This window comes from Ochotona curzoniae, unplaced genomic scaffold, assembly GCF_017591425.1.
Source record: "Ochotona curzoniae isolate NIBS_2020 unplaced genomic scaffold, NIBS_Ocur_1.0 scaffold_3208, whole genome shotgun sequence".
In the NCBI taxonomy this organism is placed as follows: domain Eukaryota; kingdom Metazoa; phylum Chordata; class Mammalia; order Lagomorpha; family Ochotonidae; genus Ochotona; species Ochotona curzoniae.
Genome location: NW_024467106.1, coordinates 5,567,806 through 5,592,132, shown reverse-complemented (window position 1 = coordinate 5,592,132; position 24,327 = coordinate 5,567,806). Strand labels below are relative to the sequence as shown.

Here is a 24,327-nt window from a genome sequence, read left to right as displayed (position 1 = left end):
CGGACTCCTAGCCACGTGCCCCTGCCTCCAGCCCTTTCTTGCCTTGTTCATCCCAAGCCCTTGATTGCCCAGTGTCACAGCCCAGGAACTGTCAGGTCCACTCCTCCTCCATACCACCCCAGTTTCTGCCCAGGGCCAGTGTATGAGGCCTTGCCCGAAAGCAAGCCTCTCTCTTACTTTCCCCTCACTGTCCAGGCTGGGTGTGGACCTAGACACCAGACACAATTCGCTGTGTGAGCTCTTCCATGATGCTTGCATGATCAGCAGAAGGGCCAGCCTCTCCTCGTTAACCAGGTCACTGCACCCAGAAGCGGGCATGGAGGATGGAGCCCCGCCCACAGCCCACACCTGCTCCCTGCCTGGCCTGGTGGCAGCAGGTGCTAACGGTGGCTGGTGGCAGCAGGGCCATGGTCAGTGGAGGCTCTGTCACACCAGCCAGGGAAAGTTTCCTGTTGTCCTCGGTCTTTCATCCAACAACCACAGGGCCCTGGGGACTCCACAGAGAACCAGCCAGAGCCAGCTCCAGCCATCAGGGGGACGCGGTAACCAATGAGACACACCAACAGTGTGTGCGTGGCTGCTGGAAAGGCATGGAAGGTCTTGCCACCCCGAGGAGTGTGCCTGGCCTGGCCCCTAGCATTGGATCAGAGTGAGGCAGCCCCTAGACCGGGGCAGTTAAAAAGGCAGAGTGCCAAGCAGAAGGTCCAGGAAACGCCAGCTGAGATACAGTGACTGAAGACCACAGTTCCACCCACAGTGTGGTTTGCGGTTCAGAGCTCAGCCCAAACACTAGCTCTACCCCCCTCGTCAGCCCCAGGACAACAGAGAATGTGGCCATGTTTGCTCTTGTCTGCATTGTTTTGGAAAGACAGAAAGAGAGAAATCTGCCAGCACTGGTTCACTCCTTCCCAAATGCCCACAACAGCCAGAGCTGGGCTGGGCTGAAGCCGGGAGCCAAGAGCTTCATATGAGTCTTCCACGTACTTGACCCATCACCTGTTGCCCCTCTCAGGGTATGCAATAATAGTGGGAAGTTGGATTGGAAGTAGAAGAACCAAGTTTTGAACTAGGTTCACTCCAGTACGGATGCCAGGCAGTCAGAAGAAACCTGGTCAACTTGACAAACCCATAGGGCTCAAGTCTCTGGGACAGTGATGACATGCCAGGGGTGGTGGCTAGGCCACAACGGGCGGGGTGGATAGTATCTGTCACAAGTGCCACTGGCTGTTTCCTGGAAAGTCTCAGGCCATGGGACAGGAGCTAACAGAGAGCACCCCACCGTCAGCAGTGGCCAGTTCATCAGAAAGCAGAAGTGGAGCCAGCACCAGCAACAGAGAGCTGAACCAGTGAAGACAGAAGCCAAGCCCTCTCTGCCACCGGCCCTGGCAGTCCCCTTCCCACCCCTGCTGTGGTCCCCACTCGCCTTCCCCAGCAGCCACGCTGTCCGCCAAGGCACTGACCCAACAGCCACCAAGCACCCCAAGCACTAGCTCGGCTTGGTCACCAACTCCAGGCCAGCTGCGCCCTCCTTGCTGGGAGCAGGGAGGCAGAGGTGTTGCATTGGCCCCACCCCAAACTCCCCCTGAAGGCACCCCAAGCACAGCTATCTCCCACAGCAAGCCCCCTGTTTCCATCACAGACATCTACACTGAGGCTATAAGAACGTCCTTAGAGCTTTGGCCTCCAGTTTCCGGCTCACCCTGCAGGGCCCAGAATAGGCTTCTAGAAGGCAGCCCCATCCCAGGGAAAGCAGATGTTGGGCACTCCCTGTCACACATGTGCCCTCCAGGGACACACAGAAGGCAGACAGGACACTGCCAGGGCACCAGACTGCCTCAGGTCTCCATACAGGACAGTGACCCCAAGAGGCAGGGAGCTCCCCTGGATCACCACCACCACAGGGTGCACACACAGGCTGTGAAGGGAGTGCAGTCAACTCTGGGCCCAGGCAGACCCAGCTCTGCCCTTGATCATGACCTTGGTAAGGCTCAATCTCTCTAACCATAAATGGGTTTACAAACAGGGAGCTGTTGAGAAGATATGCAAGAGGCACTTGGCGCCTTAGTCAGGAACCAAATCCCAAATGACAGAAGCTCCTGTGGCCACGTACAGACACACACAAACCCACACAAACCCAGCTCCCGCCACCCCCAACCCAGGGCCAGCGTCCCTGCTACAACCTGTCCTCTCTTCCCAAGCTGCCCCAAGACCCCTGACTTCTCGCAGCCCACCTCCCTCCTCTTTCTCCTTCTCCACCCCTTCCCAATACACACAGTATGTTCCAGCCTACAGCCCAGGGACTGGGGAAGGGGGAGGCTGGGGCAGGGGAGGGAGGAAGGCAGCCAATATGAAAATTCTCTCGTGTCTGCAGCTGGGCCAGAAAGAAATCCAACCCCAGGTTGCAGCGCCAGGGACCCCTGGCACGGAGACAATCACACAGACAGAAAATGGAAAGTTTATTCAAATAGCAAGACTCCCCAGGCCTGGCGCTCTGCAGCTGGCCAGTGGCGAGCAGGGGCCCCACCCTCGGGTCCGCCGCTGCAGGTCTCTTCCAGAGGGGGAAGTGGTCTCTGCTCTCCACACTCCGTGCGTCTTTGACGCCCCCTCCACTTGTGCTGACTCATGGGCTACTCTGCTGAGTCAGCAGCACTGAAGGCTATGCCTGCTCTTCCGGGGGTCCCTGATGGGGAGGAGAGGAGGGGGCGGGTGGCCGGTCTCAGTCTTGTCCCAGTGGAAGGGGTTGGTGATGCACAGCTCTGAGCATAGGTACTGGCCTGGGCAACCTGGGCAAGCCCTCACGCTGCTGGCTGGCCACCCCCTTGTCTATCCAGAAGCAAGGCTGGACCCTCAATGTTCTGGCCCCCTCCCATGGTCCCTTCCCAATGCATGGGGAGGCCCAAGACACAAACCCAATCTTCAGCCTTGCTTGGCAGTTCCTGAGGTCCGGCCATCAGCCTCGGCACTGCAAGGTACTGGCCTCAACCATCATCGTCCCGCTGTTCAGTCAGAACCTTGTTAGCCACCAAAATTGCAATAATTCATTGGTCAGTGTCCACTTCCACCATGCGTGCAGGGGCCCTGTCCTTCTCATGCGGCACTCAGGCCCCGCACCTGACCTGAGATTAGCACAGGACACTGGTGTGTGAAATTACACCAAAGCCCCCAAATTCAGTCTCCCCAGCATCCTCAAAGGACCTCTCAGGCTCTCCGACCCCCGGCCAGTCCAAGCAGCAATGAAAGTCATCACCCCTCATGCCTGCCCAGGCTGTTACCTAAGCTGGGGTCCTCAGATCTGCCCTTGCTGCATGGCTCCAGGAAAATGATCCGGCCCCTGCGGTAAGCCTGGGAATCTGAGATGGTCTTCTTTTCGCCTCCCTCCAGGCTGTGGGACAGCCAGGCCTGCCTCTGTGGCCTGGGGAAGGTGCATGGCTCACTCATTCTTCCTGCCTGCTTCCCCACGAGGAGGAAGGAGGCCGGAAGGAGGCCGGCAACTCCCAGCTCCTGGAAGGGATGGAAGTAGCAGACATTGAAAGGCAACCAGCCAAGTGTCACAGACACGACTCAAGACTCACGCCATCCATGCAGCACTGTTGACAACGATGGAAAAATCAGACAACTCAACTGCCCAGCAATAGGGGTTTGGTTAAACAAGTTAAAAAAAAAAAGAAAGAGTGGGGCATCATGGAATATTCTGGAGGCGCCAACCAGCTGCTGGGAGGCCACATGTGTGCAGAGGACCGCGACCACAAGAAGCCCAAAGAGCAGCCATGCGTCAGGAAAACACCCCTAAGTCATCATCTCTGGGCGGGACTAGGACTGTCCCTTTCTTCTCTACTGCTTATCCAGATTTTCTGAGTTTCCTTTGATGACTAGCTATTGCCTATGTAAAAAACAACAGAAGGGCCTGTACTGTGGTGTAAACCTCTGCCTGCAATGCTGGCATCTCGCATGGGCACTGGTTCAAGTCCCAGATGTTTCATTTCCAACCCAGCTCCCTGCTTGTGGCCTGGGAAAGCAGCAGAGGGTGGGTCAAGCCCTTGAGGCCCCTTCCCCCACATGGGAGATGTAGAACTCCCTGCTCCCAGCTTTGGACTGGCCCAGCTCTGGCCGTTGCAGCTATCTGAGGAGGGAACCAGCAGATGGAAGATCTCTCTCTGTCTCTCCCTCTCTCTTTGTAACTCCCTCAAGCGAAATAAATAAAATCCTAGAAAAATAAAAAACAAGGAACACAGAATGATACAAGGAGAAGCTCCAAGTTTAAGGTCATGCCTCCATGGTCACAGGTCCTGGTAGGTTGTGGATGCTGGCAGGTGGGAACCACAGCAGGTGTGAGGAGCAAGGCAGAGCTCACCACCAAGCCACCTGCCACCTAAGCTAACATCAGCCTGTCACTCAACCAGGAAGGACACCCCGGTCCTGGCAGGGATGAGGCCCCACAGGCACACGCTTAGCTGGCAGCATGCCCAGTAGCAGGTATGTGAGCTTTCTTGGAGGCAGGTGCATCCATTCCTGTCTCACACAGGAGGAATGTGAGATTGAGGGCACAGGAGGGCAAGCTGAAGGGAAGCTCCAAGCACTGCCGAGGGGGCTCGCACGGCTCAGCGAGCCCGAGCCCAGCAGCAACCAGAATGGTGACAGAGACATGGAGGGACAGATGTGTCACAGCGTCTCTCAGCCAGCTGGGAACCCACTCGCTCCTGGCACCCATACCCCACTCCACCCAGGCTGCAGTGCCAGGTGTGGAGAGCGCCTTTGCCTTTATGGATCCAGCACCACCACAGTCCCACCCATCCGTGGTCATGGGGCGCCCAGTAACTGCTGCCTGTTCTTACCTTCAGCTCGGGGCCAGCATTGAGGCACAGTGTATAAAGCTGCCCCCTGTGACGCTGCCATCCCAGGTGAGAATTGGTAGGAATCCTGGCTGTCCCACTTCCCCCATCCAGCTCCCTGCTTGTGGCCTGGGAAATCACTGGAGGATGGGCCAAAGTCTTGGAACCCTGCACCAGTGTGAGAGATCCAGAGGAAGCCCCTGGACATTGAACCCATCTGGGAGTGAACCAATGGATGAAAGATCTTTCTCTCCTCTCTCTCATATATATATATCTCACATACACACATATATTTATAATTCCTACAAATTAATCAACCAATTTTTGATAAATAAAAAAGGATAGAGAGAAAATTTAAGTATCCCAGTAATCTATCACCCAAGATAATCCCTGAATTTTATTGAATCTTCTTCAATTTTTTTTCTTTTTGCCTATACACACCTTTAGATATTAAAAAGCTACATCTTCACTTTGAATGGCTACATATTACCCTGTTGAACTACGCCTAGTAATACATGGTTTCCTTTCCGGTTTGAACCAAGGCTGAATGGTAATTATGCCTTCCTCTGCCCTCCTTGCTCGCTCCAGGGAGCCATGCCTGAGCACAGATCTCACCTCCCAGGCTTGGGGCTCTTTCTGAAGTCACAGGTAGCCGGGATGCCCTCCCCCTGGGAAGACCCTGCACCACCTGGAGCTGGCGTCTCCTCCTGTGCCAGGCCGTGCTGGAAGAATCGAGATTTATGCTCATTTTCTCAGCATAAGAGATTTGGGCTCAAAGAACTATCTCCTTATCGTCTGCCCAGGAGCTACTTGTGCCAGGCAGGGCACACAGTAGGTGTTCGGTGGATGTGCGGCTGCTGTGTGGGATACACAGGGAGTTGGTGGGGGCTGCCCATCACCCAAGGGACTACAGAGGGACCTGTGCAGGACAGAATTCCCCAGCCCAGGACAGATGTCACCCAAGGGACTTAAGGATGAAGATCAAGGGCTGGAAGGCAGTGAGTCACACAGAGAGGAATACAGCGGTAGGTACCACAGATGCTGGCGCCTGTCAGTCTGACCCTTGTCCCCGTCACCCACCTGTTCCCCCCACAAGGCCATATCTGCTGGGCACTGTGCCACGGGACAAAGACCTCGCAATGGCTTGGAAATTTCACAGCAGAGCCAGCTTGCCGGCACCAACACATACTGTATACACTGTACATACACACTGCAGTATCACAGTATCGATCATCGATACGCAGACTTTGCCCCACTCGCCACCTCTGCAGTGTCACTCGTCTGCACAGCTCCAAAGACCAACATAAGGAGACACAGCAACCGAGCTGTGGTGCACGACTAAGCCCTGGCCTGTGACACCAGCCCCCAAGGCCACACAGGCCTGTAGGGAGTCCCTGAGTGGTCACATGATGGATGTGACCCCACCCCGGCTATTACTGTTGGCATTTGGGAAGCAAACCAGCAAATGGAAGGGAGCCACCCAAAGCCAGCCAGGTCTGAGGCTAGACCACTGACCACCCGCAGGGCTGGACCCTCAGGATTCACACAGCAGACTGCAGGAGAAGGGAGGGGTGGGCACAGGAAGTCAGCTGGGCTCCACCCGAGGTGCATGGCAGTTCCCCAGGCCCTCAAACCAAGGCATGGCCAGCCCCATCCCACACAGAGACAGGAAAGATGAGCTGGGCAGCAGGGGGGAAAGGGGGCGCCCACTCTGCAGGTCACTGAGAGTAAACCCCCACTCTGCTCATAGGCAGAGTCCTGTCTCTGGCCTTGCACACACACACACACCCGCTGCTCATGCCATCTGCCATCCTCACCACCCACCTGGAGAGCTAGGCAAACTGAGGTCCTTGCCAAGGTCCCCCTGTCAGCTGTGACTGTGCCAAGCCCAACCCGCAGGTGGCCCGCCCCCTCCCAGTTCCACAGAACCAGGAGGGGGGCGTGTGGCCAACCACACCCCAGGGTGCACCAAGCACAGACCTGACCGGTCCGTTGCAGCACACTTCTCTCCCCAAGGAGTTATTTGTTTACTCAGTTCTCAAAATTATACCTTTACTGCCCTGCCCAGCCCATTACCCCCTGCCTGACCCGGTCTGGGCCTCCTTCAACTAACTGGCACAATGCTGCAGAGAACAGGTCCTGGGTCCCACAGCCGCTGCCTGCCTCTAATCCACTGGGTCCTGGCCTTTCCTCTTCCTGGGCCTCAGTTAACTCAGAAACGCAATGGACACAGGATTGACTTGGCTGACTTCCAAGCGGCCTTCTTGGCCAGGAGAACCAGGGTCTGTGCTGAGAGATACACCTGTGGCCCAAACCCAAGGTGAGGCTCTGCCGGCCAGCTGAAGGGAATCCGGAGCAACCCCGGGGCAGCCCCGGCCTCCCCCAACACTCCAGCTCTGTTCTCTTACCCTCCTCCACCTTCCAAAAACCATCCTGGCTATTACAAGAATCTGGGAGCTAACAGAGCAGGTGGAAGTTCTCTCTCTATCCCTTCCTGTCTCTATCATTCTGCCTTTCAAATAACCTTTTTTCAAAGTTTTTTTTTTTTTTTTTTTTAATTTAAAAGGTGGAGTGACAGAGAGAAATATCTTCCACCTGCTGGTTCACTCCCCAAATGGCCAAAATGGCCAGAGCTAAGCCAAACTGAAACCAGGAGCCCGGAGCCTTTTCTGGGTCCCCCATACAGGTGCAGGGTCCCAAGCTTTGTGTCAGCCTTCTCTGCTTTCCCAGGCCACAAGCAGGGAGCTGGAGTGGAAGAGGAGCAGCCAGGATTTGAACCAGTACCCGTATGGGATGTCAGAGCTGAAAGTTGAGGCCATAACACCAGTCCCAATAACTTAAAAAAAAAGTGAAAAATAAAAAGTAAAAAGAAAAAGAAAAAAAGCACCAACGGGAAGCCAAATGAAAGTCACCTCTCAGCTCAGCCCCTCGGGGTGTCTGGGTCTCCCCTTCTGTCTCCGTCAGGCCAGGACGAAGGCCAGCCAGCTCCCATGAGATTCCAGCTGAACCACTGCCGTTCCAGACCCAGAACCTAATTGGGCCAGGAGCAGCAATATGCTTCTCCTGGCGACTTCACAGCCCATCCCTGTCGCAGACAGCCAGGGCTCTGCAGAGACAGAAACTCCCTAAAAGTCACAGCTTTCTATGGCAGCCGCCTGCCTAGGCCAAGTGCAGACACTGCCTTGCGCTGGTGGTGGCGTTGAAAACCAACATGCATAAAAAAGACCCATTGTCTTTGCAACCAGATCCACAGTGCGGCTGGCCTGACGGAACCTTCTGGGCTGGCACAAGTCCTGTGGGACCAGAGCTTGCATCCCTGCTTCATCCCCTGCACACAGTACTCCCAACAGCCCTTCCAAGTGGTCAGAGCCAGAGGCACTTTTGAGATGATCCTCAGGCCCATAGCACAGATGGACAAAGTAAGGCACGGAGAGGAGGAGGAAGGACTTGCCAGAGGTTACCTGGCCCCAGTCCTGGGCAATGACCTTCAGCTGACACCCCCCACGGCTCCCAGCAGGTGCAGTGTAAGAAAGTGGGGAGTTTTCTGCCCAGGGCTAACTCTTACAGATTCTGGAAGATGCAAGCTGGACCCAGAGCGCTCTGCTCAGCGTGAGGCATGGCTTGACCTTGGAGAGGTGGGTGGTCACGGTCCATCGGGCACAGGGGTGGACACTCAAGACTTGCAAGTCTACTTCTGGATATGTGGCTGGGCAAGGGGAGGGGAATGCTCAGGCAACCCGTACCAACACTCTGGCTCCCGCCTCGCTTCCCAAGTCCCAGCATCTCATGGACGGTTCCCAGCACCTGTTGGGCGTCCCCTCTGCCCACTCTACACATGAGGAACGTGAGGCCCAGAGTAAGGAGGACACCAGCCAGAGGGACAGGGCCTTGGATATAGGATTCCAGCCCCCTTTGCTCCCCAAATGGCCACAGCAGCTACAGCCAGGCCAATCCAAAGCCAGGAGCCAGGAGCTTCATCCAGGTTCCCCATGTGGGTGCAGGGGCCCAAGCACTTGGCTCATCTTTCATTGCATTCCCAGGTACAGGGAGCTGGATCACAAGTAGAGCAGCCAGGACATATGAGATGCTGGGACTGCAGGCAGTAGCTAAACCTGCTATGCCACTGTGCTGGCCCGCGAATGGCAGCCGTAATAAACAGCCCACAGATGATGGACAACAGGTGACCTCAACCTCTCACATTGCCATCACTGAGGGTTGACCTGCTCTGACTATGTTCCCATCACCTTGCTGGTCCAGGCCAGGCCTCTCACCACTGGGCTGAAAACACGTCCAGAAGCCCCTCTTCACCAAGGCCAAGTCCCAGCTGCCTCCTGGTCTCCCCAGCCCTCTGTCCAGAAGCCCTGGCCTGCTCCCACTGGGCCAGCAACATCCCTGCCCACCTCCCCACAGACACACCTGCCCAAGGTCTTTCCTTTGCAGGATGCACCTTGCCCTGAGAAGGGACAGTCAGAAAGCATCACAGACCCCGTGAGTGTCTGGGTATCCACGTATTGTGGCGTCTAGCACAGAGCCTGGTACACAGCGGGCACCTACTGGTTGAATGAAAGAATGGCTAAGTATGTCTGGGGCCAGAGCTTGGAGGGTAATGGAGGCACGTAGCTCTGTATCTGCTCAGCTGCCCACCCAGCCCTGCCTTCGAAAAGCAGCTCCAGACCCCCACAGGGAGGCAGAGAATTCCCAAGAGCAGACGCTGGTCTGGGGGTCACAGATAGAGAGCCCCAGACTCAAGCCTCACCAGCCAGCAAGGGGTGGCTTTCAACTGTCTTTTCACTCCAACCACCAAGCCTTGACCACAGCCAAGTACTGACTGGATGATACAGGGGACCAACTGCCTGCCACGTGACCACGCCCACTGCTCTTCAGATACTCAGCATCTCAGCATCCTTAAGTTCTGGGGCGGAGGCACTGCCCTCAAAGCAGGGGTTGGGGAATACACACTGCAGGTGCTGGGGTTTCAGACTTGGCGCACCTTTCCGGTTGCAAAGTCTCCTAAGGCATGTCACCAGCACCGTGGCTGCAGTGGCCCTGGTGTGTTTGTCCCAAGAAAACAGGAACTGTCTTCCACACTTCAGAGGACGCCCCCCAGGCGACAGACTAGCCGGAAACACCAGTCCACCCGGGGCAGGGTTGAGAGGGAGGATGCCTGGGCAATCCAGCTGCACAGCCCTGCCCCCGGAAGGAGCTTCCGTTTCTTGCCAACTTACCACCCGCTGTGTCACCAGGCAGTCCCCCTCCCAAACCAGGACTAATCCCAAGAGGCAGAAGTGGGGGGGGCTGTAGGGCAAGCACTTCCTGTTCCCCCGGTTCTAAGACCAGCACCATCAGAAGCTCAGCTGCAGCCTGTCCCAAGTCAAGCCCTCATCTCCCGCCAGCAGACAGCGCCTTGGGGACTCCACCCTACAAGGAGGTGTGCAACCCCGGCGTCTGCCCCTGCTCCTGCCCCTAAAATTCTGCCCAGCCCCAGAGCACTTCTTCCCTGGGCAGGGACAGGATGGGGGCGGGCAGGGGAAGGAAAAGGCAGCTCAGGAATTTCTGCAACCGCAGGAGGATGCCTCCAGAGACCCAGGGCGAAGTGAGTCATGGCTGAGCCTGAGGAGGAGATGGTGGGGGGGAGGGGGAGGAGGAGGAAGGGGCAGGTCGGCGGAGGGCAGGACCCGTCAAAGAAGGCCTGTGCACCCCAGACTGAGTAATGCCGGGTGGGATATATTTGTGCAACCTCCGGCAGCCTCTGACACTTGCCTCTCTGTTCCCACTAAGCACCTCCTCCACCTCCCTGGGCCTCCGACTGCCTCTGCTTGAGCCCTTTCCATGTAGTCCCTCTGCTCAGGCTGGGCACCCACAGGGAGCCACGCAGGCACACAGTGGAATGTGGTTTTAGCAGCTAAGGGCTTGCCAAGGAACGGGAGAACCCGGCAAAGACAGGACTGGCTCATAGTAAGTGCTCACTTAAAGGAATGGCCGATCTTGCCCCCTCCTTCCTCCACAGCCACCATCCCCAGACTGGAAACATATCCGTCCCTGCAGGGTACAGGCTGGGGCAGCAGCTAGGTCACGGGACCCCCTCCTACTCCAGGGACATTCCCTGTCCCCCAGTTTACAGGGGCTCCCAGGAAGGTGCCTGTCCTGGGTAGTACGTGTTCAGGACCCGGGAGAGACGTTTATTCCCGGGTGTTTACGAAAGCAACAGGACACACACACTTGAGTCACAGGTCCAGCGATGCCTAAAAGAAACCCACAAGGGCAGGATGGCGAAGGAGTGATGCCTATTCTTGTCTTCCAACTTCATTCCTCGGGCAGCGGGGAGGGCAGGCTGTGGCCCAGTTTGGGTTTAGAAAGGTCTCTTTTGGCAGCGTGTGTGGGAAGAGCCGCAGCGGGAAGCGGGAGGCCCCTCCAAGGAGGCGGGGGTAGCTCAGAGTTGGGGGAGCTGGGTGAGGCCAGAGCCCAGGGCTCAGCTCATGTTGGAGGAACAGACTGGAAGGGCCCAGAGGAGGCTAGACGGAGAGAGGAGGGCAGGGTCAAGACCAACAAGAGCGTGTTGTCTAAGAGCCAACACAAGAGACAGCACAGTCCCCACCCAGCAGCTTCACCCTCCAGGGGCCGACCCAAACCTCTTTTGGGGTAGGGCGGCAGCCCAGGTTGGTTCCTCCTTGCCCACACACACACACACCCCTTCACGACTTCTGGCCACCCCAGTGTCTCCTGCAGCGTCCAGGACACTAGTGAAATCATCTTTGCTTGTGGTGGGAAGCAGGACCGCACCAATATTCACTTCCCTACCACGGAGAGGGTGATCATTCAGGTAGGTGCAGGAGGCCCAGCTTGCCTGAATCAGTGAGTAAACGGGACATTCTCGATCTCACATTGATCATCCCAAAAGGGTGACGCCCACCCCCATGCATGCCCCAGGACGGTGTCACATGGCTGCTAGGGGTCAACACAGCCAAGTGCCCCCTCCAACAGTGGCACTTCTGCAGGAGGAAAGACAAACGGCTTCGTGACTGTTAGCAAAACCCTAGGCACAACCCAGTAGCTGCCCACGAACAGTGGACTGGGTAAACACACTGCCCCCAGCACAGAAAAAGGAGATGGACGCAGGAATTCTGACCTTGGGAAAAATAAAAAAAAAAGATGACACAGACTGTGAAAGAGGGCCCATTCCTAAAACAAGAATGATAGGCGTGTGGACACAGAGAAAGAGGAATGTTTGGAAATGGCAACACCCCAAGTGTCACCTGAGTGGTTTCTTCCGGGGAGTGGTGGGGTTGGAGGTGGGAAGGACCAGGCCAATGTGTGTGCACGGCCCACTCTGCCCTGCTGGCTGTTTGCACGAGCATTACCTATGCCAGTGGGTGGCTTGTGCAGCAGGTGAAGTACGTCTGTCTCAATAAAGCAACATCTCCAGCAAAGAGAAAGGTGAGCCGGGCTGAGGGGAGGAGCCTGGAGGGCGGCAGGTCCAGTGCTCTCAGGTAACAACCTTCTGGGCCTGCGATGACTAAGTCCCTCTAAGTGTCCTGGAGACAAAAGGGGGACCCCCACCTCAGCTGGAGTCAGGCTTCCTACCCATGGGTCCCAGCACACAGAGTCTGCCCCCCCATGTCATCTGCTGCACCCTGGTGTCTGTGGCTCCGACCATGTGCACAGAACTTGACCTCAGCTCAGGACCCAGCCACGGGCCTGCATGCTACCCCGCTTCCCCACCCTCTCCTCTCAGGGCCTGTGCCCACGTGGATCGTGAAGTCCAGCCAAAGCCACCCATTCGGGTTCCCATCAGCATTTGCCCTCCAGAGCCCCTGGGCAGTTCTCCAGGTGGACAGCACACAGGCCACCCTGTGTGTGGCCACACGGGGAGGGGGAGGAAACGGCACCCGGGTCCCCAGGGACAGGATACCCCCAGAAAGGCACAAGGGCAGACCCCCACCCCCCAAGAGAAGGAAAGGGAGTGTCTTTGTATTCACAGTGTGGATGTGCCAGTCTTGCAGGGCTGATCCAACCTGCGCTTATCTCATCAGTCCTAACAGAGAGCCACAATCATTATTCCCATTTTACAGATAAGATAGGGCCAAGGTCATGCCTGCCAACCTTGAGTTGCCCCAAGTCTGGAGGACTATGGGGGAACCCGGGACCCTCAAGGGGGCACCCACATGCAACTAGGGAAGCTGAACCGCTGAATGGCTGAGGTTGCACAGACCTGGAAGGGTGTAGGAGAAACTCAGGACCTGCCCAGCCCCGGGGTGGGGGGAGGCCAGCTCCCCACCATTGTACCTCCAGGGGGAACAGTCAGCTTACCACCACCAGCTCAGCGGCTGGGGCTACTGGTGCAGGAACAAGCCCCTGCTTGCCCGGGCCTTTGAAAGCCAGGATGAAAGGTGCCGGGGCAGCCAAGCAGGAGCGGCCTGACCTCTGCCAGGACTTGCAGGCTGGTATTCACCTGCTCACCTGCTCACAGCAGGCATGGCGGAGCTGCCGGCCAAGCCACAGAAGCCCAGCACGCCTGGGGCTCCTGGAACTGTGGGAAGGGATCTTCCTGAGGCTAGCATTTCAACAGGGGTGGCCCTGGATCCCCCGGGGAAGCCAGGGAGGGTTCTGGAATCCTTAACTGTCTGCTATGAACCGTGTCCCGCACTCTCTGGGTGGGGCCTGAGGTGGCTGGGGGCGGCCAAGGCCCGCCTTCCCCAGTTCCCCTCCGACACAGATTTCCCAAGCTGACTTCCTCTCCCAGGGCCCGGTGGCTAGAGCCCTTCAGGTGAGTCTGCCCCTGGAATGTGAGGCATCCCAAGAGGCTTACTGAAGTGCTGCGATTAGAGGCCACGGCTCTGGGAGTGGGCCACCCGCCCACTTGACCCAGGGTCCTGGCCAGTGGGGCACCCTTTACCTCCCGCGGTGCCAGCGTCCTCCCCAGTGAGTACTGGGCTGGCAGGTCTCGGCCCAGGAGGCAGGAGGGGGTGAGAGAGAGCATGGGGAGGAAAAACCCAACAGAAGGCTGCCACACCCCACCCAGGCCTGGGTGAGGGGCCCGCCAGCAGGCCCGTGAATGGAGGGACTGTTACAGAGCCCCAGGAGGTTGCCACCGACAGGGAGGGGACAGGAAGGCTCCGCCCAGCCCTTCCTCCTCCCAGAGCCCAGGCCTTGTCCTACAAGGAGAATTTCCAGAACTTAACCCCCACTGGTCAGAGGCTAGAGAGGGGTGGATTTGGGATCTCATCCTGCCTCGCTCCCACCGCACCCCAATCAGCCCTGGGTCCAACACACAGGGAAAGTCACAGGCCACAGTCATACCAGTACCGCCCCTGTGCCCAGCACAAGGAATCCCAGGGACGGGGGTGTTGAGGGACCCCTAGTCCCCATCCTTGTTCTCCTGCCCCGGAGACACCAAAACTGAGAGACACCAGCCCACTGGCCAGGGCGAGGCAAGCGTGGCCAAGAGGAACTGTCTCCTCGCTCCACGAGACTTGCCCACACCCCCCTGTCCAACACCCCACCGACCAGCTCTCGGGCCTGGGGCTGAGCGAGCTCCATGAATGAGCTCGCTCACAGCTCTCAGCCTCTGACACCTAAGGAAGAAACCGTCAATCCCATTGCGAAGAAGGGAAAACGGAGACACCATAGGCAGGGACTCCGCTGGAGGGCAGGCTCAGTGTGGGAGGTGTCAGACTAACAGAGCGGCTGCAGAGCTCACCTCAGCCTCCCCCAAGGCACGACAGTGCAGTGGGGTGAGGAAGGAACCCAGGACCTGTCCCAGCACCCCCCCTGGGGTGCCAAGGAGTCTTAGTGGACAGTTGTCCCTATGAGAAACGCCCACCGGGCAGGGACACAGCCAAGGGTTGCCTGGAAGAAGCAGGGGTGGAGAAGCTGGTACTGGGCCTCCTGGGAACTCTGGCAGCTGCTGCCAGCAGGAACACGCTGGCAAGTCTGAGCCAGGGCTGGGATCCCCCACACCTGCCCTCCAGTGCAGCCAGGTTCCCCCTAGCCCACTCCTCAGCAACCCCAGCTGGTCCTTACAGGCCCAGCCCCAGAAGGCTTCAGCCACGTGTACTGGGGGCTGGGGCCGGGGCAAGTTGCAGACTGAGACATCTGGGAGGGTGGGGGCAGATCCGAACATTTCAAGAGTACAGGGTGGGTTTGCACCGAGTCTGGGTTGGGTATCTTGGTGGAAGTGGGGAGAAGCTGCGCCCATGCCACAGCTGAATCTGGAGTACTAGGTTGGGGGTTCCGAAGAGATCGGGTTCCGAAGCGGTTCCTGCAGGGAGGGGGGTGCGGGGGTGGGGAGAAGGTAGGAGCTCCGTCAAGAGAGAAAAGGAGAGACAGCTGCGGGCGGGAAGCGCTAGGAGAACAGACCCGGTCCCGCCGCAGGCCCCTCCGGAGACCCCAGCCCCGGCGGCGAGCTCGGCGGGCCGCTGCGGGGGCGTGGCCCGGGGCTCCCAGCCGGACCCCCGCGTCGCTCACCTGCGATCTGCTGACGCCGGGCGTCGTCCAGGTGCGTGGACACCACGTCCCCCATGGCGACGAAGAGCCGCGGCCCGCTCCGGCCGCCCGCCGCTGCACACCAATCAGGCGGCCACCGCCGGCGCCATGGAGCCCGGCCACCGCGCGCCCGCCGCTCCCGCCGCCCCGGCTGCGGCCTCCGCTCGGGCTGGGGCCAGGCCCGCGCCCCGCCCCGCCCGGACCCGCCTCCCGCAGCCGGACCCGCCCCGTCCGGGCCGCGGGCGGGCGGAGCGCAGCCAGGGCCGGGGCCACCGCGGGGAGCGCCCGGGAGCCGCAGACAAAGGGAAGGTCCCCGGAGTAGGAGTCAGGGGACCCAGGCGCAGAGCCCCGGGCTCTACACTAAGCCCAGCACGAGCTGGGGCTGCAGGGGGCAGCTGAAAGGACTGGGGGTGCCCCGGACGGGGTCGGGGTGGAGGAACGGATCACCGCTCCCGGCACGAGAGGTTCCCGCCCAGCAGGACGGACGTGGGGGACAGGCCAGGGACGCCCGCCCCCTGCGCCCTCCGCCCTGTCCCCGGTCCTGCCCGCCGCCACCCGCACTCAGGAAATCCTTGGCCTTGATTCTACGTGCTCAGGTGTGCCGACCTCTCTTGCACAACAGTTATAGGGGCGGGGGAGGTGGGAGGGGTGGAGGGAGAAAAAGAAGACCGGTGCAGTCCAAAGAGACCCCAGTTACAAGCCAGGCAGACCCAGCATCTGGACCTCCCACCCCGCTACCGGGAAGCCCTTGCTGTCCCGGTGACCTGGGTCAGGAAGCGGTGATCAAAATGTGGACCGTGACAGACACCTGTGCCTCAGGCCTGCCCGCACCAGTTGGTGATGCAGATACATATACATGCTTTGGTCACTTCCCAGGCGTTGTACAGCTGCGCCGGTATGCGCCCCGCCCTCCACAAGACACTGTAGAGGAAGCCATGAGCAAGCCCCAGCTGGGTAACCTGTTTTCTCACCTGTCAAGTGGGCACAGCACACTTGGTTGGGAGGGTTAGCTGAGATGACTGTGTGCCCAGACCAGTGACAGACACGTGGCCATCATCTGCCAATCCTTGAACCTGTCTCCCTGCTTGGAGTCCTCTGCTTGGCCCCCGCCCTTTGAGGAGGGAGTGGAGAGAAGGGCTGGAGGAAAGTCACAGGAGGAGCTGACCTGGAACCTGAAGCTGAAAAACCAACACGCTGACTGACAGCAGGTGCTGGGAGCTACATTCCTGAGTGTGGGGACAGCAGGAAGGGCTGGCTTGGAAGAGCAAGCAAGTTCACACAGCACCCAGACCCCCAGACCCAGCAGGTGCAAGGCCATGGGGGAGTTTCCTCTTCTGGTACAGAGAAGGAAAGCAGATGGCAGGAACCAAGAACAGGGCCAGAGCAAAACCTAGGCAGCAACCAGACACAAATGATGCTGGTCATCTCCTTGCTGGTTGCCCACAGCCAAGCTACAAGGAATGAATAAGGCTGCCCTGTCCAGGGAGGGACAACTACACTTGCTGGCGACTGCATATCCCCAGGGCATCCTAGGCCAGTTACTGATGGGATGGGAGGTGGGACTTCAAGTAGCCTTCCCCTAGCCATCAGGGTACACCCAGGCCTGGAGTGCCCACACACTGCCCCTGTGCCAGGTTCCTGTCCCTGGGACCCGCTGTTATAGCTTCTGTCACAAGTCTCCTGACCCCTCTGAGCATCCGTGGCTTTGAATGCAGAGAGCTCATGAGATGGTGAGTATAGTGGTAAGGCATTACAAACGGGGGTGGGGGGGAGGAACTGCACCTGCTGGCATCCCTCTATTTCAATCCTCAGGAAACATTGTTACTGCCTGCCAGCATAGGACAGATGAGAGCTCCCTGGGGAAAGCTCCGGAAGGGGTGAATGTGACCTGTGCAGCATGCTGAAGATAGTTGCAAAAATTCTGTTGCATTCAATGTATTTAAAATGACAGCACCCTTCTGTCCAGCGCCTGCTGCTTTTCAGGTGCGGTTGCAGGTCATGGGGAAAGATGAACACACCAGATAGACCAGGTCCCCACCCTTGAGGAAGTTATAGTTTCAGGCTGGGAGACAAAGATGATAAATCAGTAAGTTAATTTCAGGGACTAATGAACATGAAGACGGGGCAGAATGACAGGTGAGCCAGGCAAGGTGGACACCACCTAGGAGGGTGGTACAGGAAGTCCTTGGGGGATTGGGGAGTGGGTGATATCTTGAGATCTGGAAGGTTCTAGAAGAGCTACCATTTATTGGAGCCCATACCACCTGCTAAAATCAGACGGCCTCTCCTGCCTCGTATAGTCCTCCCAACTTCTGGTGAAGGAATAAACATGCATGACCATGTCACCCTTGTTTAAAATGCTGCCAGGTTTTTTTTTTTTTTAAGATTTATTTATTTTATTGGAAAGGCAGATATACAGAGAGGAGGAGAAACAGAGAGAAAGTTCTTCCGTCCAAGGATTCACTCCCCAAGCGGCCGCAATGGCTGGTGCTGCGCCAATCCGAAGCCAGGAGCCAGGAACTTCTTTCCAGGTCTCCCATGTGGGTGCAGGGTCCCAAGTCTTTGGGCCGTCCTCAACTGTTTTCCCAGGCCACAAGCAGGGAGCTGCCAGGATTAAAACTGGTGCCCATATGGGATCCCGGCAAGTTCAAGGTGAGGATTTTAACCATTATACTATCGTGCCGGGCTCTGCTGCCAGGACTTAAAAGCATCATATTCCAGGACAGGTTGGCACAGCAGTTTATTCACCATTTGGGACTCACAAATCCCGCAATAAGCATCCGGGTTTGAACACACACACACATACACTTCTGGCTCCAGCTTCCTGCTAACACACACACTGAGTGACAGCAAGTGATGAGGGCTTGAGGGCTTGGGTTCCTGCCACACGCAAGGGAGGGAGCTGGCTGGAGCTCCAGGCCCCTAGCTTGGGCCTGATTCAGCTCTGACTATGGCAGGCATCTGGGGGAGAGCTCTGTCTCTTTCACCAACTTTGCCTTTCAAATAAATAAAAATTAAGAACGGATATATATGTTGCATTGTGTGCACATGACAGGCCATGCTGGAGCACCAGGAAAAAGCCAAGGCAGAGTGGAGGCCTCCGGTCCGCAGGCCCCCAGGCCAGGGAAAGGCATCCCCACGCCCCGGGGTAGGTGCTGACTTCCGGTGAAGAGGCAACTTCAGTGTCCAAAACTGACACGTACTCCTCAGCTCTGGACAGCGTGCAGGTGACTCAGTCTTTGGGATTTTTCTTTTTTTGTAAGCAAAGAAAACTCAAGCACAGCTATCAGCACCTTGATGGATTCCAGGAAGTCAAACTCCCAGACCTCCATGAATGTCCCTCATCCATGGACTTAAGGCTATTTTTGTTTGTTTTGTTTTATAGATTTATTTATTTTTATTAGAAAGTCAGATAAACAGAGAGAAGCAGAGACAGAGAGGAATATCTTTTGTCCAATGATCCGTTCCCCAAGTGACCTCAACGGCCAGAGCTGAGCCAATCCTAAGCTAGGAGCCCAGAGCCTCTCCTGGATCTCCCACACAGGTGCAGGGTCCCAAGGCTTTGGGCCATCCTCGACTGCTTTCCCGGGCCACGAGCAGGGAGCTGGATGGGAAGCAGAGTCGCTAGGATTAGAACCGGCGGCTATATGGGATCCTGGCACATTCTAGACAAGGACTAGCTGCTAGTACCGTGTCGGGCTCTTAAGGCTATTTTTATGGGTATTTGGCAGTGTTGAGTCCATTGAAGCATCTCTTCACATATCTTCAGGCCATTAGTGCGTGTGTGTGCGTGTGTGTGTGTATGTGTGTGTGTGTGTGTTTAATTTAAGAGTTCTTTCTGTAGCGACAGTCTGCCAGTCCTGAAGGGTGGAGGATTGGGCACGCAGCTCTGCTGTCTCTCTGGACCCTGGGGTTGCGGGTTGCTGGTTTTGTCCACCGGGCTCTCCCACCCTCTGACAAGTCCTCAGCCAGGGATGAAGCAGTGCTGATTTGGGGCTCACCTGCTGGGCCTGCCCCCTCCTTGACAGGAATGCCACCTCCAGTTCCTGAGTCATCACTCCTGAGTCAGGAAGTGGCTTCTGCCGAGAGCCACCTACCCGCAGGGCCGCCTCGCCCAGCCCCACCCTCAGCACGTTTGCAGCCAGGGACCCAAGGGTGAAGAAGACAGACTGTCTTGAAAGGAGGGTTGCAGAGCTACCGCCCCAGCTTGGACGAAGGCCCACCCAGAGAAGGGAAGGGACTTGTCCCTGAACACTCAGCAGGGCTAGGTCAAGATGCTTCTCTTGCCAGGTGGGGAAAGAGGAGGGGCCCTCCCTCCCCGCTGGCTGTGGGCCTCAGCTCAGCACTTCCCCACAAACCTGTCAGACCTGAAATAGACCAGGAGGGAAAAAAAAAAAACAAACACCTCCAGTAAACAGCAGGGAGTGTGAATGAATCAGGATTTTGTTTTTAAGGGGTATTGAGTGTCCACCTCTGTTTATTGGGTTGGCATGGCCCCTGGTACAGACGGGCAGGAGCCTGGCACCCAGCCCGGGCCTCCCCTCTGTATGAACTCTTGGGCGGTGGAAAGAACCAGAGCTTCAGTCTGTTCCATGTGGCCCTGGCCTCCTCCGCGCTTCCCTTGCTCCTTCTGTGGCTGAACCGTCCCCCTTTCGCAATGAACCCCCAATTCTGAGCCCTGTGACTCCCATCCTGGGCACTTGTCCAGTCTCTCATTTGCTCCTTGCTGCCAACCAGGCAGATTCTTCTCAAACAGAAACAGTTCCATGTCTTCTCTCTGCTTCTAATCCTCTGTGGCTCCCACTGTCCTTCAGATGCAGCCAGACCCCTGAACATGGCATCTGGGGTTCCTGCCACCCTCTGCCCCTTTTCCCCGACCCTCCTCCGACACCCCGGACTGCCACACCCCATCCTACCTAGGGCTGTCCGAAATTCCAACCCTCTTTCCATCTTACCCCACCAAGCCCCAGACTAAACCCATTCTTCTTTTCTTGCACCACCTGCCCGCAGCAGGCCAGGTCTGTCACACCCTGTACACCTCAATCAGCACCTTCCATTAGCTTTTCCAATATTTATATATATATATATTTTAAAGATTTTTTTTTTTTATTGGAAAGTTAGATATACGGAGAAGAGGAGAGACAGAGAGGAAGATCTGTCCGTTGATTCACTCCCCAAGTGGCTGCGGCGGTCCGAACTGAACCTATCTGAAGCCAGGAACCTACTGCAGGTCTCCCACGTGGGTGCAGGGTCCCAAGGCTTTGGGCCATCCTCAACTGCTTTCCCAGGCCACGAGCAGGGAGCTGGGTGGGAAGGGGGGCGGGCACCAGTGGGCTACTATGCCAGGCCCCATTTTTTTTTTAAGACAAAGTGACAGAAAGAAGAAAGCAGAGAAAGTTATTCCTTCTGGCTCCTTCCAAATGGCCACAAGAACCAGGTCTGGGTCAGGCTGAAACTCATCCTGGTACCTGGGGCTACTGCTGCTTCCTTCCAGGAGCATTAGCAGGAAGTTGGATCGGAAGCAGAGCAGCTGGGACTGAAAACAGCCCTTATGATAGGATGCCTGCATTGCAGGCAGTGGCTTAATTCACTGCACCACAGTGTCAACCCCAGTGATGGGACATTTCTGAAAGTGAGACTGCTACACTGAAATCTGTGTGTGTGTGAGAGAGAGAGAGCATGGCTTTGATTTGAGAGACAAAGACAGCTCCCATCAGTTGCTTTGGGACAGCAGGGGGCTGGGGCACAAGTCAGAAACCAGGAGCTCAGCCCGGTGTGGAGACTGGGTGGCAGGAAAACCCATTCCCTTCAGGCATCGTGCTGCTTTCCAGGGTCTGCATCGGCAGGAAGCTGGGGGCGGGGGAAGGAGCCAGGCACCCCGAAGAGGGGATGCAGACACCTGAACGGGTGCCCTAACCTTCTTCATGAATTTGTGCATCTTACATGAAAGGAAAAAAGCAATCCTGAACTTAGTTGAGGCTTTCACTGCGAGGCATCAAGTTGTCCTTCTCAAGTGACCACACAGCAGCCAGCGGTCCCCAGACACTTGCTGTGTCCCTGTCACATTCTTTTTTTTTTTCTTCAAGATTTATTTATTTTTATTGCAAAGTCAGATATATACAGAGAGGAGAGAGAGAGGAAGTTCTTCCATCCAAGTGACCACAATGGCTGTAGCTGAGCCAATCCAAAGCCAGGAGCCCAGAGCTTCTTCCGAGTCTATCACATGGGTGCAGGGTCCCAAGGCTTTGGGCCATCCTTGATTGTTTTTCCAGGCCACAAGCAGGGAGCTGGATGGGAAGCAGAGCTTCCAGGATTAGAACCGGCGCCTAAATGGGATCCCAGCAGGTTCAAGGCAAGTATTTTAGCGCTAGGCCATCGTGCCAGGGCCCCCTGTCATATTCTTGGCATCACAGTTTTACCTCCCTGTCCCAGGCCTCCACACAGAGCAGGGACCAGTGTGTGCTGGGGGCGGGGTAGGATCCTGACCCCTAGCCTATCTGCCTGTGTGGGAGTCAGGCTGGCCAATTCCGCCCACTTCCCCCAGGGCCAGCTTGAAGGACTGGGGCCCCCAACAGCCCCGCCCACGTCCTCCATGTCAGATTCAGTTTCCTGTTGGGCCACAGCTGCCCCTCACCAGCTCACCAGTAGGCGGGCTGGTGACTCAGAGCCTTCCAGGCCAGCCTTGCAGCCCGCCCAGCCCTCCTGGTGACTAAGTTTGCGGTGAGGCTGAGCCTAGCTCCCTCCAGGGGCCCTTCCACCCAGACTGATCCCCCTTCCTCTCTCCCTCAGGTCTTACTCATGTCTGTCCTCCAGGCCTTCTCTGGAGAATGGGGCTCGCCCTGAACCCCCAAAGGGTGCCAGAGCCACTACCGATGGGGCGGGGTCCCTGCTCTCACTAAGGGGATGGTCTGGCAGGAGAAAGGCATTATGGGTTGCAGACTTGAGGGAGATCAGGACAGAGACAGAACCTGGGAGGAAGGTGGAGCTAGGGAGAGCCCACATCTGGGTTTCCAGGGTAGGCACGGGCCACTGGGTGTTAAGGGCTGACCAGGAATCCAGAAGCAGGAGGCTGGCAAGGCCCTGGGTGCCCGGTCCTGTATAGTGCTGCCATGAGAATTAGGCAAGCTAGTGATGACTGACAGGGACAAGTGCCATGTCGGGCAAGTACAGCATAAGCTGGCTCCTGCTCCGTTAGCTGCCCTGCTCCACACGCATCTGTGCAGCGTGGAGCCCCAAGTGTGGAGGCAGGGACCCCGGGGTGGGCAGTGGAAACCGGCAGGGGCTATTGGTGTTTCAGACCCAAAGGGCTAGGCTCCTGAGCCTTCTGCCAAGGACGCTGATCCTGCCCAGGGCCTAAGTCAGCCCAGTATCCTGTAAGAGACTCTGCTCTAGCTAGAGCCGTGTCCACAGCTGCCTCACGTTACACGACCATGACAAGCAAACGCTGGATGCAACACCAGCCGTCGCCTTAGGCCCACCCTGGAGGCCAGGCCCCCCACCACCATGGTTGTGTGCTTACGCCATGACGGGCTCCTGCAGGCTGAGCTAGTAATTGCTCCATTTTACACGTGACAGCGGTGAGGTTGATGAGGTTGGCCACCTGGGTCCTTCTCACTCTGAAACAGCACTCCACCAGCAGGCTAGAACGCGGACCACGGTGGGGAATGGACACGCAGGGGAGTGAATGTGCAGAGGAGTGGACACGCAGGAATAGACACAATGGAGTGGGCACATGGACATATGGGGAGTGGACATGCAGGGAGTGGACCTGGGGGGAATGGACGCGCAGGGGGTGGACATGCAGACCTCTTTGGCACTTCGCATTCACTGGCGGAAGAGTCGGCAGATCCCAGGTGAGCTGCCAGGCCCCCAGGGTAAGGAGCAGGTCAGCAAACAAGGCCAAGGCCAAGCCTTCCAGGAGCCTGGTTTCCAAGCAGCCTGTCTCCTTTCACCAAGTATTTCCTGCTCTGGGGACTTGAAGCCTTTTACCTTCGAGTAAGCCCCGCCCTCACCCTTGCCTCCCTGTCAGATCTCTTCCTGCAACTTGAAAGAGTTTCCAGCCGCTTCCGTCTCTGCCCACCCAGGAGCCCGTGCTGCCCTCATGCAGGGACAACTGCTCTCCAGATGGCTAGATGGGCTCTGGGTTTTGTATCTATCCCCTCCCTCCGTCCCCCCCTCAATCCTGGGGGGGCCACAGAGTGACAGCCCCCGGCCAGGGGCTTCTCCCGGAACGATCGGAGACTGGCCTGGAAGGGCGGGCAGGTCCACACTGAACTCCAATTCTGATGACATCACAGGGGCAGGTGCCAAGATGGAGATCAAGGACCAGGCCCCCGCAGGAGCCCCAAATGAGGAGGGTGTGGCGTATGACCAGAGGCCTTCCTGGGAAAGGGGCTGGTGTGTGACCAGGGCCACCAGGGCCTGGCCCAGGAACAGGTCTGGGAGGAAATGACCACTGAGGGCAGACAGGATGCCCAGAAGGAAAGGAGTGTCAGACTAAAAGGAATGATGTGGGCGTGAGATAGCACCTTGAAGGGCAGGCCCCGCTCTCCCCTGAGCCAGGTGTGTTCCCTGTAAGATCCTGGTCCCATCCCAAGCATAACACCGCACTGTAGCCAGCTACAACCACAAAGCTCATGGAGTAGAATGTCAGGATTTCTTTTCATCCTGTCGCCTCCTACAAGGATCCTCTGGAAGAAGCACAGTGTCCCAGGGGGCGAGTGAGGGCTCCAGGGAGACTGCCCTGCACACTGGATACAGGCTGTCTCAGTGGTCACGTAGGAACACACAGCCCCCTGGTGGTGGCTGGGAGACGATTCCCACTCCTGCAGGGTAGAAATGAGGCACAGGGCGTGGGCTCAAGGGCCCTTCCCATCTCAGTCACTGGCCCACCCCCACCCCCCGGGGCCCCTGTAACTCAACCACATCTTTCCTTAAAGTACTCTATGGAGGACGTGTTGGTCATGGCTCAGCGTGGCGCGCCCCCAGGTGGATGTTCCTGGAATCGCGGCCGTGG

The 24,327-nt window shown here is 57.5% G+C and overlaps 1 protein-coding gene across 2 annotated transcripts in view; it reads right to left on the bottom strand.

Moving 5' to 3' along the window:
• The window catches only part of NIBAN2 (niban apoptosis regulator 2), a 46,752-nt gene extending 23,238 nt beyond the window's left edge, over window positions 1-23,514 (bottom strand). The window contains exons 1-3 of one of the 2 annotated variants that reach the window (XM_041004290.1): window positions 23,507-23,514; window positions 20,218-20,227; window positions 4,931-4,943 (exon numbers count right to left, since the gene is read on the bottom strand). In XM_041004290.1, coding sequence (XP_040860224.1) covers window positions 4,931-4,943; window positions 20,218-20,222 — 18 coding nt within the window. In that variant the 5' untranslated portion in view covers window positions 20,223-20,227; window positions 23,507-23,514. Of the gene's footprint in view, window positions 1-4,930; window positions 4,944-15,293; window positions 15,475-20,217; window positions 20,228-23,506 lie in introns of those variants that run through there. The other variant, XM_041004289.1, reaches the window with a different exon arrangement.
• Window positions 23,515-24,327: the final 813 nt, after the last annotated feature.